A 15,454-nucleotide genomic window follows, 5' to 3' on the forward strand; every position below is an offset into this window, starting at 1 on the left:
CGCTTGAACATCTGGTACCTCTGCCAGATGCTTGTGTAGCAGGATAGACAAAGTAGATATTTGTCCTTTTAAGGAACTAGCTGACAATCCTTTCTCCAGTCCTTCTTGGAGAAAGGACAATATCCTGGGAATCCTAATCTTACTCCATGAGTAACCCCTTGGATTCAAACCAACAAAGATATTTCCGCCATATCTTATGGTAGATTTTCCTGGTGACCAGGCTTTCTAGCCTGAATCAGAGTATCTATAACTGACTCAGAGAACCCACGCTTTGATAGAATTAAGCGTTCAATCTCCAAGCAGTCAGACGTAGAGAAACTAAATTTGGATGCTTGAACGGACCCTGTATTAGAAGATCCTGCCTCATTGGCAGTGACCATGGTGGGACAGATGACATGTCCACTAGGTCTGCATACCAAGTCCTGCGTGACCACGCAGGCGCTATCAGAATCACCAAAGCCTTCTCCTGCTTGATTCTGGCAACCAGACGCGGGAGGAGAGGAAACGGTGGAAAAACATAAGCCAGTTTGAAGGACCAAGGCGCTGCTAGAGCATCTATCAATACCGCCTTGGGATCCCGGGACCTGGACCCGTAGAGAGGAAGTTTGGTGTTCTGACGGGACGCCATCAGATCCAACTCTGGGGTGCCCCATAGCTGAGTCAGCTGGGCAAATACCTCCGGGTGGAGTTCCCACTCCCCCCGGGTGAAAAGTCTGATGACTTAGAAAATCCGCCTCCCAGTTGTCTACTCCTGGGATGTGAAATGCTGAGAGATGGCAGGAATGATCCTCCGCCCACCTGATTATTTTGGTTACTTCCGTCATCGCTAGGGAACTCTTTGTTCCCCCCTGATGATTGACGTAAGCTACAGTCGTGATGTTGTCCGACTGAAATCTGATGAATTTGGCCCGCCACTAGTTGAGGCCATGCCTGAAGAGCGTTGAATATCGCCCTCAGTTCCAGAATGTTTATCGGGAGAAGAGTTTCTTCCCGAGACCCATAAGCCCTGAGCTTTCAGGGAGTCCCAGACCACACCCCAGCCTAACAGACTGGCGTTGGTTGTTACGATGATCCACTCTGGCTGCGGAAACATATTCCTTGAGACAGGTGATCCTGAGACAACCACCAGAGAAGAGAATCTCTGGTCTCCTGGTCCAACTGAATTTGAGGAGACAAATCTGCATAATCCCCATTCCACTGTTTGAGCATGCATAGTTGCAGTGGTCTGAGGTGTATCCGAGCAAAAGGGACTATGTCCATTGCCGCAACCATTAGTCCGATTGTCTCCATGCACTGAGCCACAGATGGCCGAGGAATAGAATAAAGAGCTCGGCAAGTAGTTAAGAGTTTTAGCTTTCTGACCTCCATCAGAAATATTTTCATTTCTACCGAGTCTATCAGGGTTCCTAGGAATGGAACTCTTGTGAGGGGGGGAGAGAGAACTCTTTTTGATGTTCACCTTCCACCCGTGAGACCACAGAAAGGCCAATACAATCTCCGTGTGAGACTTGGTTCTTTGGAAAGTTGACGCCCGAATTAAGATGTCGTCTAGGTAAGGCGCCACTGCTATGCCTCACGGTCTTAGAACCGCCAGGAGGGACCCTAGCACCTTTGTGAAAATTCTGGGAGCAGTGGCCAACCCGAAAGGAAGAACCACAAACTGAAAATGCTTGTCCAGAAAGGCGAACCTGAGAAACTGGTGATGATCTTTGTGGATAGGAATGTGCAGATACGCATCCTTTAGATCCACGGTAGTCATATATTGACCCTCCAGGATCATTGGTAAGATTGTCCGAATGGTCTCCATCTTGAATGATGGGACTCTGAGGAATTTGTTTAGAATTTTGAGATCCAGGATTGGTCTGAAAGTTCCTTCTTTTTTTGGGAACCACAAACAGGTTTGAGTAAAACCCCAATCCTTGTTCTGCAATTGGAACTGGGTGGATCACTCCCATTGTATGTATTTCTTCTACACAGCATAAAAACGCCTCTTTCTTTGTCTGATCTGTAGACAGACGAGAAATGTGGAACCTTCCCCTTGGAGGAGAGTCCTTTAATTCTAGAAAGTACCCCTGGGCTACAATCTCTAATGCCCAAGGATCGTGTACATCTCTTGCCCAGGCCTGAGCGAAGAGAGAGAGTCTGCCCCCTACTATATCCGGTCCCGGATCGGGGGCTACCCCTTCATGCTGTCTTGGTGGCAGCTGCAGGCTTTTTGGCCTGTTTACCCTTATTCCAGCCCTGGTAAGGTTTCCAGTTTGCCTTGGGCTGTGAAGCGTTACCCTCTTGCTTTGCAGCCGGAGAGGATGAAGCGGGGCCGTTCCTGAAATTGCGAAAGGAACGGAAATTAGCCTTGTTCTTTGTTTTAAAGGCTTTGTCCTGAGGGAGAGCATGGCCTTTTCCCCCGGTGATATCTGAAATAATCTCTTTCAATTCAGGCCCGAATAGGGTCTTCCCTTTGAAAGGAATGTTCAAAAGCTTGGATTTAGATGACACATCGGCCGACCAGGACTTTAGCCATAGCGCCCTGCGCCGCTAACTTAGCTATTTGGAAAGCAGCGTCAGTGATAAAAGAATTAGCTAGCTTTAGAGCCTTAATTCTATCCATAATTTCCTCATATGAGGTCTCTGTCTGGAGCGAGTCTTCCAGCGCCTCAAACCAGAAAGCAGCTGCAGTAGTTACAGGAATAAAGCAGGCAATAGGTTGGAGAAGAAAACCTTGTTGAACAAAAAATTTCTTAAGTAAACCCTCTAATTTTTTATCCATAGGGTCTTTAAAAGCACAACTGTCTTCAATTGGTATGGTTGTGCGTTTAGCTAGTGTAGAAACAGCTCCCTCCACCTTAGGGACCGTCTACCACGAGTCCCGCATGGGATCAGATATGGGGAACATTTTCTTAAAAACAGGAGGGGGAACAAAAGGGACACCTGGCCTATCCCACTCCCTAGTAACAATATCCGCAATCCTTTTAGGGACCGGAAACGCATCCGTGTAAACAGGGACCTCTAGGTACATGTCCATTTTACACAACTTCTCTGGGATCACCAAAGGGTCACAGTCATCCAGAGTAGCTAATACCTCCCTAAGTAAAATATGGAGGTGTTCTAGTTTAAATTTAAAAGCCAATGTATCTGAATCTGTCTGGGGAGGAACCCTTACTGAATCAGAGACTTCTCCCTCAGACATCAAATCCCTTGCTCCCACTTCAGAGCGTTGTGAGGGTATATCTGATATGGCTACCAAAGCGTCAGAATGCTCATAATCTGTTCTTAAAACGGAGCTATCACACTTTGCAGGTAACACGGGCAGTTTAGATAAGAAGGCTGTAAGAGAATTATCCATGACTGCCGCTAAGTCTTGTAATGTAAAAGGGTTAGACGCACAAGAGGTACTAGGCGTCGCTTGCGCGGGCATAACTGGTTGTGACACTTGGGGAGAGGCAGACGGGCTACCCTCATTACCTTCAGTCTGAGAATCATCTTGGGCCACATTCTTAAGTGCAACAATATGATCTTTAAAGTGTATAGACATATCAGTACAAGTGGGACACATTCTGAGAGGGGGTTCCACCATGGCTTCTAAACACATTGAACAAGGATTTTCCTTAGCGTCAGACATGTTTAACAGACTAGTAGAGTACACAAACAGGCTTGGAATCACTTTAATCAAATAAAAAACACAATTTGAAAAAAACGTTACTGTGCCTTTAAGAGATAAAAAGAGCACACAATTTTACAAAACGGTGAAAAATGCAGCAATCTTTCTGAAATTTTCACAGTATGTAGCTAAAGCCTTAATAAGATTGCACCCCAAGTTTCAAAACAATTAACCCCTTAATGCCCAAACCGGAGTAGCCTAAAGCCAACACCTGGTTAAATCCCTACAGCACCTTTCCACAGCCCTGCTGTGGCCCTACCTTCCCTTAGGGATCAGATTTGGGGGAATATAGCTTCTTTTAGGCCCTCAAACATCAGCAGGACCCTCCATGTGAAACAGCATGAACTTATCTGCAATTCTAAGTGCGCATCTGAGACAATTAGGCCCCTCCCACTCTACTCCGGAGCTGTGAGACCTAGTAAATCACTCCTAAGTGACTGAAAAACAGCCATGTGGTAATAACCCCAGAAAAAACCCAAAAGGGCTTTCAAAGTGTCTTGCAAAACAATTTTTCCTTAGCCAAACAATCGATTGCCCTGAATAAGTGTCAACCAGTATATTAGCCCTAATATGTAAGCATTCAATTCCTTACTAAGTCTGAGAACATAGCTTACCCTCCCCTCATGGGGATATTGTCAGTCTCTTCTAGCATTATCTCAGTCTTGTATAGAAATAAATGACTGAACATACCTTATTGCAGTTCCCCTGCAAACTGTTCTCCCCAACTGAAGTTTTCTGGTACTCCTCAGTCCTGTGTGGGAACAGCAGTGGATTTTAGTTACAACATGCTAAAATCATTTTCCTCTCAGCAGAAATCTTCATCACTTTTCTGCTAGAGAGTAAATAGTACAAACCGGTAAGATTTAAAATAACAAACTTTTGATTGAAGATAATAAAACTACAATTCTAACAGCACATTCACTTTACACTCCCGAGAGAGACCCTAGTGCTTAGAGCCAGCAAAGAGAATGACTGGGGGGGTGGAGCTAGAGGGGGAGCTATTTGGACAGCTTTGCTGTGTGCTCTTTTTGCTACTTCCTGTAGGGAATGAAAATATCCCACAAGTAAAGGATGAATCCGTGGACTGGATACACCTTGCAAGAGAATTATAGAATTAAACATTTATGGTTTTGACTGAAGTAAGGAACATACACAGGAATACTTATTCCAAACTCTCTTCATGCACGTTATCATTTCATGTTTTAACACTAATGGAATAATTAAAATGACTTGCTGTACATATGCTCCTAATGTTGCCAATATTGAAGTTATATCTTTCAGATCTCAAAACCTTCTTTATTTTAAGAAGCATTTTATTTACTTATATTATGAAATTCGCTTTGTTCTTATGGTTTCCTTTGTTGAAGAGTAGACTCAGAAGAGCAATGCACTATCAACAAAAGATACTAAGAGAAAAGTGCACATTTGATAACAGAAGTAAATTGGAAATATGTTTAAAATTCAATGCTCTATCTGAATCATGAAAGTTTAGTTTTGACTTTACTGTCCCTTTAAATTTGACATATCTTATACTCTGTTAAAAAGAGAAAACAATATTACATTAAAAAAAAAATGTCCACCTGGTCTCTGCATTTCCTCCAAAGGATGTGCTTGCACTGTGCACAAACTTTTGTTCTGATCCTTGTTAATCAACAGCAGACTGCAAAAGAACAAACAAAATCCCAGACATTAGTATTTTAAGTGATACATAAAATTGAAAACTGAGATCTGTAGATGACCCCCTTTAAAAGCCTCAGAATATGTAGCCATCATAACATGCATCAAATCCACGTCAGTTAAAAAATAGTCATATAATTAAAACATCTTTTGACTTCTTTATTGTAAAAACAAATACATCAATTTCAAAACATTGTGAGAATGAGGAAGGAAGAAGGGGAGAGTGCTGGTTACATAAAAGTATATATAGATAAAAACCTATTATTGCTTATTTTTATGTTCTCTTCTTTAAAGCAGAAAGCAGGTTTGATGTAGCTTGACATCACATGAGCAAACACCATAATATTATAAGTCCTTTAACCTAGCAATCATACTTTTCTGCTTTTTATAGCCTAACATGGCAGGAGAGAACAGTAAACACATAAGCAGCAAAGGGAAATGATTTAACAAACAACATAACAAACAAACATTAAATGCAGTTGTCTGCGTGGGAGGACAGCCAATGGCACTAGAAGAACAGGAAGTAGGATCATGTGGCTGCCAGGGAAGACTTTCTGTACACCAACTCAAGTGAACTGATAATACTGTGTGCAAGATGTGCTACTTTACGCCTGCAATAGCATTTTCAGCACAACAAGGTGGGAACTATAGACTATGTGTCGTCCTCCTGGGGGGAAACTATCAGAGCCAATGACGGCCCCCATGCACAAAAGGTGGTTACGAGGTGGCCGAATGTGTTCAGCATTAACAAGGGAATCCGAGTATGCTGGTGATGTCCTTCTGCATGTGTTTCCTAAGGCCTAGATTGCGAGTGGAGCAGTTATTTGCGCTCCCGCTCACACGTTGACTCTGGCGCGTATAAAAAGCCAAACTTGGAATATCGCGACTACATTAACGTATTACCTCAAAGACTTCAATGGAGCATGAAAAGTGGAAAAAAAAACACCCAAGTCATGTCAACCCGATCCCATTTTCTCAAGTGTGCTAACCCAACAACAAATATTTATATTTTACATTCCAATGTTCTTCCTATAGCAGAATATGTTCTATTTATTCATAAATACATATTTCTACATATATCTGGTGGTATTTTGCTAATATATATATATATATATATATATATATATATATATATATATGTGTGAAATTGCCCCTTTTATTTCTTTTTTGTATTTGAAATAGTTCGTTTTGCTCACTGAAACCATCACCCATTGTTTTCAATAGACTGAACCAGCAGAAAGAGCAGACCAGCTCCTGTTTCCTCACCCTCTATATACAAATATCAATAGTTAGGTATTGGAATGTTAATTATAGGTGCCGGGTTCAATAAGCAAAACCAGATATTTCAGACAAAAACATCTCTCTGTCTCTCACCCCCACTGGGAGGTGAATGTCTCTTCCTACCTTCTGTTAACATAGCTTTTCTATAAAGAATGCTACAGTAATCATATTGTCAGTATAGGCGATGGCTCCAATAGACAAAATCAGCTGCATGTAAAAACATAAATTATGCTTACCTGATAAGTTCCTTTTCTTCTGATGGAAAGAGTCCACCGCTGCATTCATTACTTTTGGGAAATAGGAACCTGGCCACCAGGAGGAGGCAAAGACAACCCAGCCAAAGGCTTAAATACTCCTCCCACTCCCCTCATCCCCCAGTCAGGAACAAGGAACAGTAGAAGAAATATCAGGGTGAAAAGGTGCCAGAAGAATAGAAGAACGCCCCACTTAAAATTACTGGTGGGGAGCTGTGGACTCTTTCCATCAGAAGAAAAGGAAATTATCAGGTAAGCATAATTTATGTTTTTCTTCTTAAATGGAAAAGAGTCCACAGGTGCATTCATTACTTTTGGGAAAACAATACCCAAGCTATAGAGGACACTGAATGCCAGGACGGGAGGGTACAATAGGCGGCCCATACTGAGGGCACCAGGCCTGAACCTCTACCCAATAAAAAACCCTGCTTCGTCCAAAGCCGAGAAAAACTTTTTTTTTTTTATTGGACATCCATAATAAAAACAAGAGTCACATATATAAACAGTAGCCGACACAAATATATCTCTTATGAAGTACTTATAAAAAGTTAGCATTCATGAAGACTACACTAGTACATAGAATGGATATCACTTTGTATAAGTAAATATATTTAACATAACAACATTTTGAGAACAAAACTGCTAGCCCGACTAGGCTTTCTATGGGGAGGACGCATAACCTATTAACCCACGTCTCCTATGAAATATCGACTCAACACATATATACCCCAGTTTTCTTATTTGGATATTATTAATTGGTCTCGTCACCTGCTTGGTCCTGATTCACAAATCTATGTTCAATATAGGTCTCCCACATTAACAACAACTGTGTTTGAAAATAAAGGAAACACATTGATGATAAAATAACTAGTCCTTAAAAATCAGTAGTCCCTCCTCTACTAGTTCCCCTCTTGTACAAAGGGCATGTTCATTTCCCAATTGATACACTTGTAAAGTTCTACTTGACGTGCTGGAAGTGTAGTGTGAGCCCGCAGCAAAGTCTGCATTCTCAAAGAAAGGAGTTAAGGGGGAGTGTTTGGAGGATATGTGCGGAAACTTTGTCAGGATATTGTTCCAAACTCTAAAAGTTTCAGAACTTAACCTGTGGAGATTATCATCCTTGTCTGCATATCCCAGACTAGTCCAGCATTGGGCACCTAAGTGTTTAATATCTGACATCTCATGCTCTAATTGTACCCAGGCTTTATTTTGAAAATTATAGAACCAGTCTAGTATTCTTTGTAAATAAGTTGCATATCTGTATTTTATCAAAGCAGGCACGCCAAGCCCGCCACTCAGTAGAGGTGTACACATGATACGTTTATTTATTCTAGCATTTTTTTTTCTCCTAAACGAACTCTAAAATTTTAGATTGTAGGGACGAGAGGAAGTTAGGGGGCAGATGGATAGGTAGGGCTTGTAAGACGTACAGTATGCAGGGTAGGACATTCATTTTGAAAATGTTTATTCTCCCCAAGAGGAGAGGTCAGCTATTTTTCGTCTTTGTAGAGGGATGTAGTTAATCTGAAATACGTCATGCAGATTTCTTGTAAGCAAGACCCAGCTGAGAAAAACTTTTAAGGAAAGCTCCAAGGACACTAACTCGCAGCTAGTCTAGAAGCCAAACTATAGACCGCAAACGGACTCGACTGAACCAACAGTCCTCATGGAGACACCGTCGCCCAACAGACGGTCCCCCACTGCTCACCCCCCACAAATGAAGGGGACACCAGCCAAAACCCCCAAGGGGACAAGGCAAAGGAGAACCAAGGAAACCAAAAGGTTCCCTAATACAAAAAAAAAAATACCTCCAAGAGTGAGCCCAGCTCACAGAGATCCAAAGGGGCCCAAATAGGGAAAGGAGGCCATGCCTATACCAGGCGAAACCCGGGATAAGACCGGGCATAGAGACAGAACAGACGTCTCTCCAACATCTTGCAAGCACGGAATGCAACTGAAGAGGCAAAGTCCTCCCAGTGTCTGACCCTAGAAGACCAAGGTATTCGACCATTTAAAAGCGTGTAATACACCAAGGTGAAAAAACCTTAAGTTTGAGAACACAGAGTCCATAACAGGACGACACAGAGGAAGAAGAAGCAGTCAAGCAAGAAACAGACTGCAAAAGCAACCCCCAGACAGAGGGCACGCTTCAAGCAACCTAAGTCGCCGGACCTACACACAGGTTGCTAAAAAGGGGAACAAGAAGGAGGGGATACCCTCAGGACCTGAAGGAAGAGTAAACCCTCTTCTGAAATCAATGGAGCAAGTTGAAAGGAAAATCTATACCCTAGCAGACTGAGCTAAAAGGATAGACTCAAAGAAGTTCACACATCCAGGAGACTGCGACCCAAACAGAGCATATGAGCAGAGTGGAGCGGTGAGAATCTCCGCTCCTTGCCCACGGAGCTGTTCACCCCTCCACTCCCCCGCTCAAAGCCGCACCAGGCCGCTCCGCTCATTATCGCTCAGCGCTCAATGAAGATTGCCTCCGGTTCCACTCAAATTGCCCTCCCACTCACTACAATAATGGAAAAACATCTGCATGGCCAATTTGGCCATGTATTTAAACGGACAGTTTACCCAAAAAGTGTGAAAAACTACAATCTTAATAAATCAGATCAGATGAATGATGATGCATGTTTATACAAAGCAGATTCTGATCTGCCTCAGAATTAATAATATTACTCTCAGTCTCTTATAATTTATAAAATGTTGTGGCCTGGCCGCCTACAATCACATATAAACATAAAACCTTCCGTGGTAAAAGGCTCCGTAATACGGAGAATACGTGATAAAAGAGAAAGTTCATAATGATTTATAAGGCACAAGTTGGCGTGTTTAATTGAAAGCCCAGTAGCCCACAGTTCACATTAGTAATGCCGACCTTTGCCCCCTGCCCAGTGCCCACACAGACAGTTCACATTCACAATTGTACATTAGTATTATTGAACTGTCTTTGTGCCATAATTTGGATACGAATTACGACACCAAATACAATTGTGAACTGTTACTATACCGTGGGCGCATTTTATACGATAACTTGTGCCATACAGTAGTAGTACAGTTATGGCACAAGACAAGTTATCTACATCAAGACAAGAAGTTCTACTTCTTATTGCCGGTGGGGGTGGGGGATGGGCGACACCTGCCTTAGGGAGGATACCGGGTCCGGGACTCAGACGCCTGCACACAGTGCACTCTGCTCTGCTCTCCGTCACTAAGTGCCAGCCAGTCACTCCAAGCGGAAGAATCGGTGAAAGTGTAAATCAATCCACACGTGTGTTTTGTCACGTCACGTGTGACTGTTACACCAATCGGGGGCTCTGGCTCACGAATCCTCCTCTCTGTAGCTTCCAATAGGCTTGATAGTTGGTACTAGTCAGACAGCTGTAAAAGTGTTTAGTGTTTACTGAATTGAAGTTTGGGTATTATAGTCCGTGAACGTTCACTGTTTGAAGTTGGCTAAATGGCTTAGCGCTATACCTACTACTAATACCTAACCTACCTACCTATAATGGCAGAATAATTTACGGAGCCTTTTACCATGGAAGGTTTTATGTTTATAAGTTGGCCACAACTTTTTCTAAATTAGAGAATTGTCAATATTAATTCTGAGCGTGGCTGGAAGATCTACTTCCACTCAGGGGGAGCTTAGAGCATACAGCGGCAGCCAGAAGTTCGAATCTCCTTTTCTTAATCCAAATACATTGCACTGCCATGGCAGCCCTGTATGTTTCATGACTGAGATAGAGCATGCAAATATAAGCAACTTTCTAATTTACTCCTATTATCATTTTTTCTTTGTTCTCTTGCTATCTTTATTTGAAAAATAAGGCATCATAGACTAAGGAGCCAGCCATTTTTTTGGTTCAGAGTCAGACCCTGGACAGCATTTGTTTATTGATGCGTGGTGGTGGGTGACTTTATCCACCAATCAGCAAGAACAACCCACTCAGGTTGTTCACCAAAAACGGGCCGGCTTCTAAACTTACATTCTTGGTTTTCAAATAAAGATACCAAGACAGAGATGATGAATGAAGAAAATTTGATAATAGGAGTAAATGAGAAAGTTGCTTAAAATTGCATTCTCTATCGGGTAGGGTACACTGGTCCTTTAACTTTTAGCTTAAACTGCAGCCCAAAGAACTAAAGAGCAACAATAGCAACTACATTTTTCAAATAGAAATTATTTATTTCAAATTACAAATTAGGCCTGGGTAAAAAGGAATATAACATAACAACAAAAGTCCTGTAAAATTAAAATAATTTATGGGCCTAATTAGTGGCTAGTGACGAGGCTGGGATAGTAAAAGTAAATGAAGTATTAGCCAAAAAATTTTTTAACTAACTTTTTGCACAGTAACTAAGCCAGACCTTGGAGGGTTACAAATTAAATTGGCCTATATATATTAGTCAACCTTTAAAACAAAATATAAAATTAATTTCTTTCTTTATCTACAGTTCTTTTGAGTTCACTTTCAAGAACACAAGTATGGCCAAAGTCTGAGGCTTCAGACTCATGCAGTGGTTTCTTGACAACTCGTAGAGCCGCTTGGGATGCTGAACACAATGCATGCTACTTTAGCCAGGCGGGGAAAAGACGTGGAGTTTTCTTTCCAAAATTGAATAACATCGGCATCCAGGTTATGTCTCGGGCATGAGAGGCACTTTTCAACTTCACCTTTGGCGTCTCCAGTTTACGCGTTGTGGCTCGCTGAAGTATGACCCAAACAGGCGAGACCTTTTTGTTTCAGGGTCGTGATTCAAATCGGCAGCTGGTGGGGTGTCGGTCTCGGGGGTCCCGCTGGGAGCATTAATTTCCTCAGCTTCTTTGATTAGGAGATCTTGGATTTCCTCGACTTTGTTGCATACTGAATCATCTCGGATTATCCATTCTGTCTTCAAACGGGGATCTAACACTGATGCTAAAATGAGATGTTTATCAGAATAGTATATTCTGTAGAGAATTGACACATTGTTTGCCAACGTTTAAGCAAAAGCATCAATGCCCATTGGAAGTGCAGCAGTGTGAGTGCCATCACCGTCACTGAGCAGGGATTTTATTTCTGTGACACTTGGGAGGATCATCCCCAGGTTCCCCCAGCTCCTTCTGCATTTTGTCTGTGAGGTCTGCTATCGGTGTCAGCACACTGACAAGGTGTGTCAGCTGCCGTACTTGATTCTGGGTGATGTTGTTAGCAACATTAGACTCGACTAGCTTGTTTTGCCATAACGGATCTTTAGAATAACAGGATGACCGACTGAATCATCCGCAGTTGGCTGTTCCATCGAGTGGCACAAGCAGTTGTCAGGCGGACACCTACTCGATCGGTTTCCTTTGAGTTCAGGGTGCTCTTGCGTACATTTTTCACCAGGTGCCCGACTTTCACTAACAGCCTATTAATGATGTTGTGCTTGTTAACGGTGTCTTTGATCGCCAGCTGAAGCATGTGAATGGGGCATCTCAGATGTAAATTAGACACAAGAACGTACTGATTTATCATAGTTTCTACATTAGGGGTTATCTCTTCAAATTGGACTTGCAAGGGCGCAGGTGGTCCTTCATCCACCTCTTCATGTTCAGCGCTGCTGCCGGTATCTGCGGCCACTTCTGTTCAGTGCCTGGGAGGAGGTTAAACGCCTTGATCATGTTGGTGGCACTGTCAGTGACGACCCTAATCACACGTCGTTGCACATTCCAATATTTCAGTACACTTTTATACTTTTGGTAAATACGATCTGAGGTATGGTGCCCCTGTATGTGCTCACAGCCCAACAAAACCGTATGCCCTCTGAACATCCCATCGATTAAACTGGCCACGATGCCAAGGAAGCTGTGCCCTCTTCTACTGGTCCAAATATCCGCTGACAGAACAAACCCATCACCATTTTGCAGTAGTTCTTGCAGTTTAACTTCCATCTCTTCCAGGGCATGTGGCATGAGCGTGTCTCGGACAGGGTTGTAGCAGGGGGTGGTGTAGCCCGGTTAAGCTGCGCTGGCGAAATGTTGCATCCCTTCCCGTTCTTCCGTATTCAGCGGTTCATAGTCCATGTAAATCATTTTAAAAAATGCAACATCCAGCTCTCTCTTTCTCTCCCTTGTTATAGTTGGGCCTTTGCGAGCAGTGAAAAAACCTTTGAAATCCTCACCCCTTTTCTCTTGTAGCTGCTGCTGCTCCTCTCTCTGTAAAATAAAAATTAATCACAAATTAAATTAAAAGAACCATATTAGGCCTACTTTAAAAGGGACAGTCAACAGCACCAGTATTTTGTTGTTTTAAAGGATAAACAATGCCTTTAAATACCCATTCCCCCACTGTTTTGCATAACCAACACAGTTATAATAATATACGTTTTACCTCTGTGTGATTATTACCTGGCTGTATCTAAGCATCTGGCTCTGCAAACTGCCCTCTTATTTCAGTACTGTTCTGACAGACTTGCATTTTAGCCAATCAGTGCTCAGTCACTCCTCGGAAAATTCACATGCATGAGGCCATGAGCTCAATGTTATCTATACGAAACACATGAACTAAATTACTAACACCCTCTCTAATCTAGTCTAGTGGTGAAAAACGTTCAGATCAGAGAGGCGGCCTTCAAGGTCTAAGAAATTAGCATATGAACCTCCTAGGTTAAGGTTTAGCTTTCAACTGAACTAAGAAGAATACCAAGAAGAACAAACCAAAATTGGTGGTAAAAGTAAATTGTAAAGTTTTTTACAATTATTACATGCCCTATTACTTTGATGAATCCTGAAATTATTTTTGGAATTGAGTTGACTGTCCCTTTAATGACAAAACGAATTTGTGTTAGAAAATAGAAATGAATATATAAGGCTCATATTTTGCTAACCTTTTGCTGTCTTCCTAGCAGATTCACGTAGCACACTTTCGTGTTTTCGAGAGAGGTGTTTTTTAAGATTCCAAAATGAATCTTTACTGACTGAAACAATGTTACCACATTCTTTTTCTTCTACCACATTATCATTGTTAGTTATTTTTGTATTTATTGTACACCTGTATGACTTCTCAGTTTCTTTTTTGAAATACTTGGTTAACTCCATGCGATTTTTTTTACAGAAAATAGTCTACTTTTGATGACACAAGACAGATGGATTCTGGGTTGGCTTGGGGCATGCTTCAGAGTGTGGAGCCGTGTGTTGGAGCAAAATCGGAGCGACATTGGAGCGGGACATAGGGCAACGCGCTGTCCTTTTAGAAATAACGCTCTTCAAAGTGTGGCGCTGTGTGTGTGAGCGAAATCGGAGCGAAACAGAGCAAAATTGGAGCGGGACTTAGGGCAACGCTCTGTCCTTTTAAAAATAATGCTCTGCGCTCTGTTCAAAATCGGCAAGCTTGTGCTCCCCGCTCGCTCCGCTCACATGCTCTGGACCCAAACGCAGTGCCCTAGACCGCTTGGTTATTCTGACCTGCGGACCCACACCCAGCTGGACCAACCCAGCCTCAGGGATCCAAGACAGGGGAACAAAAGAATCCCAAAACAGGTACAGGAACGAGCGTAAGGATAGCTCAGCCATCCCCACAGAGCACAAGTACAAACAGACTCTGAAAACAGACAACAAGGGCATAGACCTAAGTATCTATCAAAATAAAGGCCCAACAAGTCTGACTTGGAGCCAGCAAGACCCCAGGGGGATCCAATCCCAACTTGTCGTCTCCCATCCAGGAGAAGCCCCAAGCAAGGACTCCATCTCCATAGGGAGGAGAATATCCCCTAAAGAAAAGGGATTATGCCGGAAGGGAAACAACTGTCCCCAAGGCCCGAAGCGACCGGCTAATGGGAAGAAAAATTTCCAACACAGATGTCCTAGAAAAGGACCCCCCTACAAATATGCTTGCCAAGCAGAGGCACAGCCAACCCATTCGCCTGCAGAGCAGGGAATCCACAGGAACACAGGCAAGCTAACCAGGGGAATGCAACCCTAAGGCGTACCAGAAATTGGACATCCAGCACCAGCAGCTGGGTATGAACCAACAACCCTTGAGGCGCAAGCCACACAGCTAACCACCAGATGACATGGGCTACTCTGTGTAAAAAATGCTCTGAAACCCATGACCAGTTAAGGTAGATGGAGCAAGGACATAGCCCAAGTTCCACTACCGTGGAACACACCGACCAGCCCTGAGATCCAAGATTCCAAAACCACCCACAACTGGGTCAGGAAATAGGCCAAGCAAAGCTTCAGCAACCGGAAGTCTCAGGGAGAAAAACAGGCCAGGTGACCTAATAGTTCCCTTACCCTAGAACTAAACACAACAACTGGCCAAAAAGCCAGACACAAGGGATATGGATGCATATCCAGAGAATCTGGATAGCGAGAAGAACTTGAAAGCCCCGACCAAAGGAAGGAACCACCCCTAGCTAAAGTCCAATGCTCCAAGGAGCAAGGCTAGAAGTCGTATGAGGATACTTCTCAAAGTCTCAGGACAACCAAGGGATATCTCAAGGTCAAAAACATCCTACTAGCAGGACTAGTCTCCCTATCAACTCTGCACAAGCAGAGGACACAAGGAAGAGATAGGCACTAAGCCTACCCAGCTCCGGAAAACCCTGAGCTAAA

At 43.0% G+C, this 15,454-nt stretch overlaps 1 protein-coding gene across 1 annotated transcript in view; it reads right to left on the reverse strand.

Annotated features, from left to right (window-relative positions):
• The window catches only part of FUZ (fuzzy planar cell polarity protein), a 368,361-nt gene that overhangs the window by 25,315 nt on the left and 327,592 nt on the right, over window positions 1–15,454 (reverse strand). The window contains exon 9 of the mRNA XM_053690829.1: window positions 5,239–5,318. Within this exon, the coding sequence (XP_053546804.1) occupies window positions 5,239–5,318 (80 nt within the window). The remainder of the gene's footprint in view (window positions 1–5,238; window positions 5,319–15,454) is intronic.

Source organism: Bombina bombina, chromosome 8 (assembly GCF_027579735.1).
Source record: "Bombina bombina isolate aBomBom1 chromosome 8, aBomBom1.pri, whole genome shotgun sequence".
Taxonomy (NCBI): domain Eukaryota; kingdom Metazoa; phylum Chordata; class Amphibia; order Anura; family Bombinatoridae; genus Bombina; species Bombina bombina.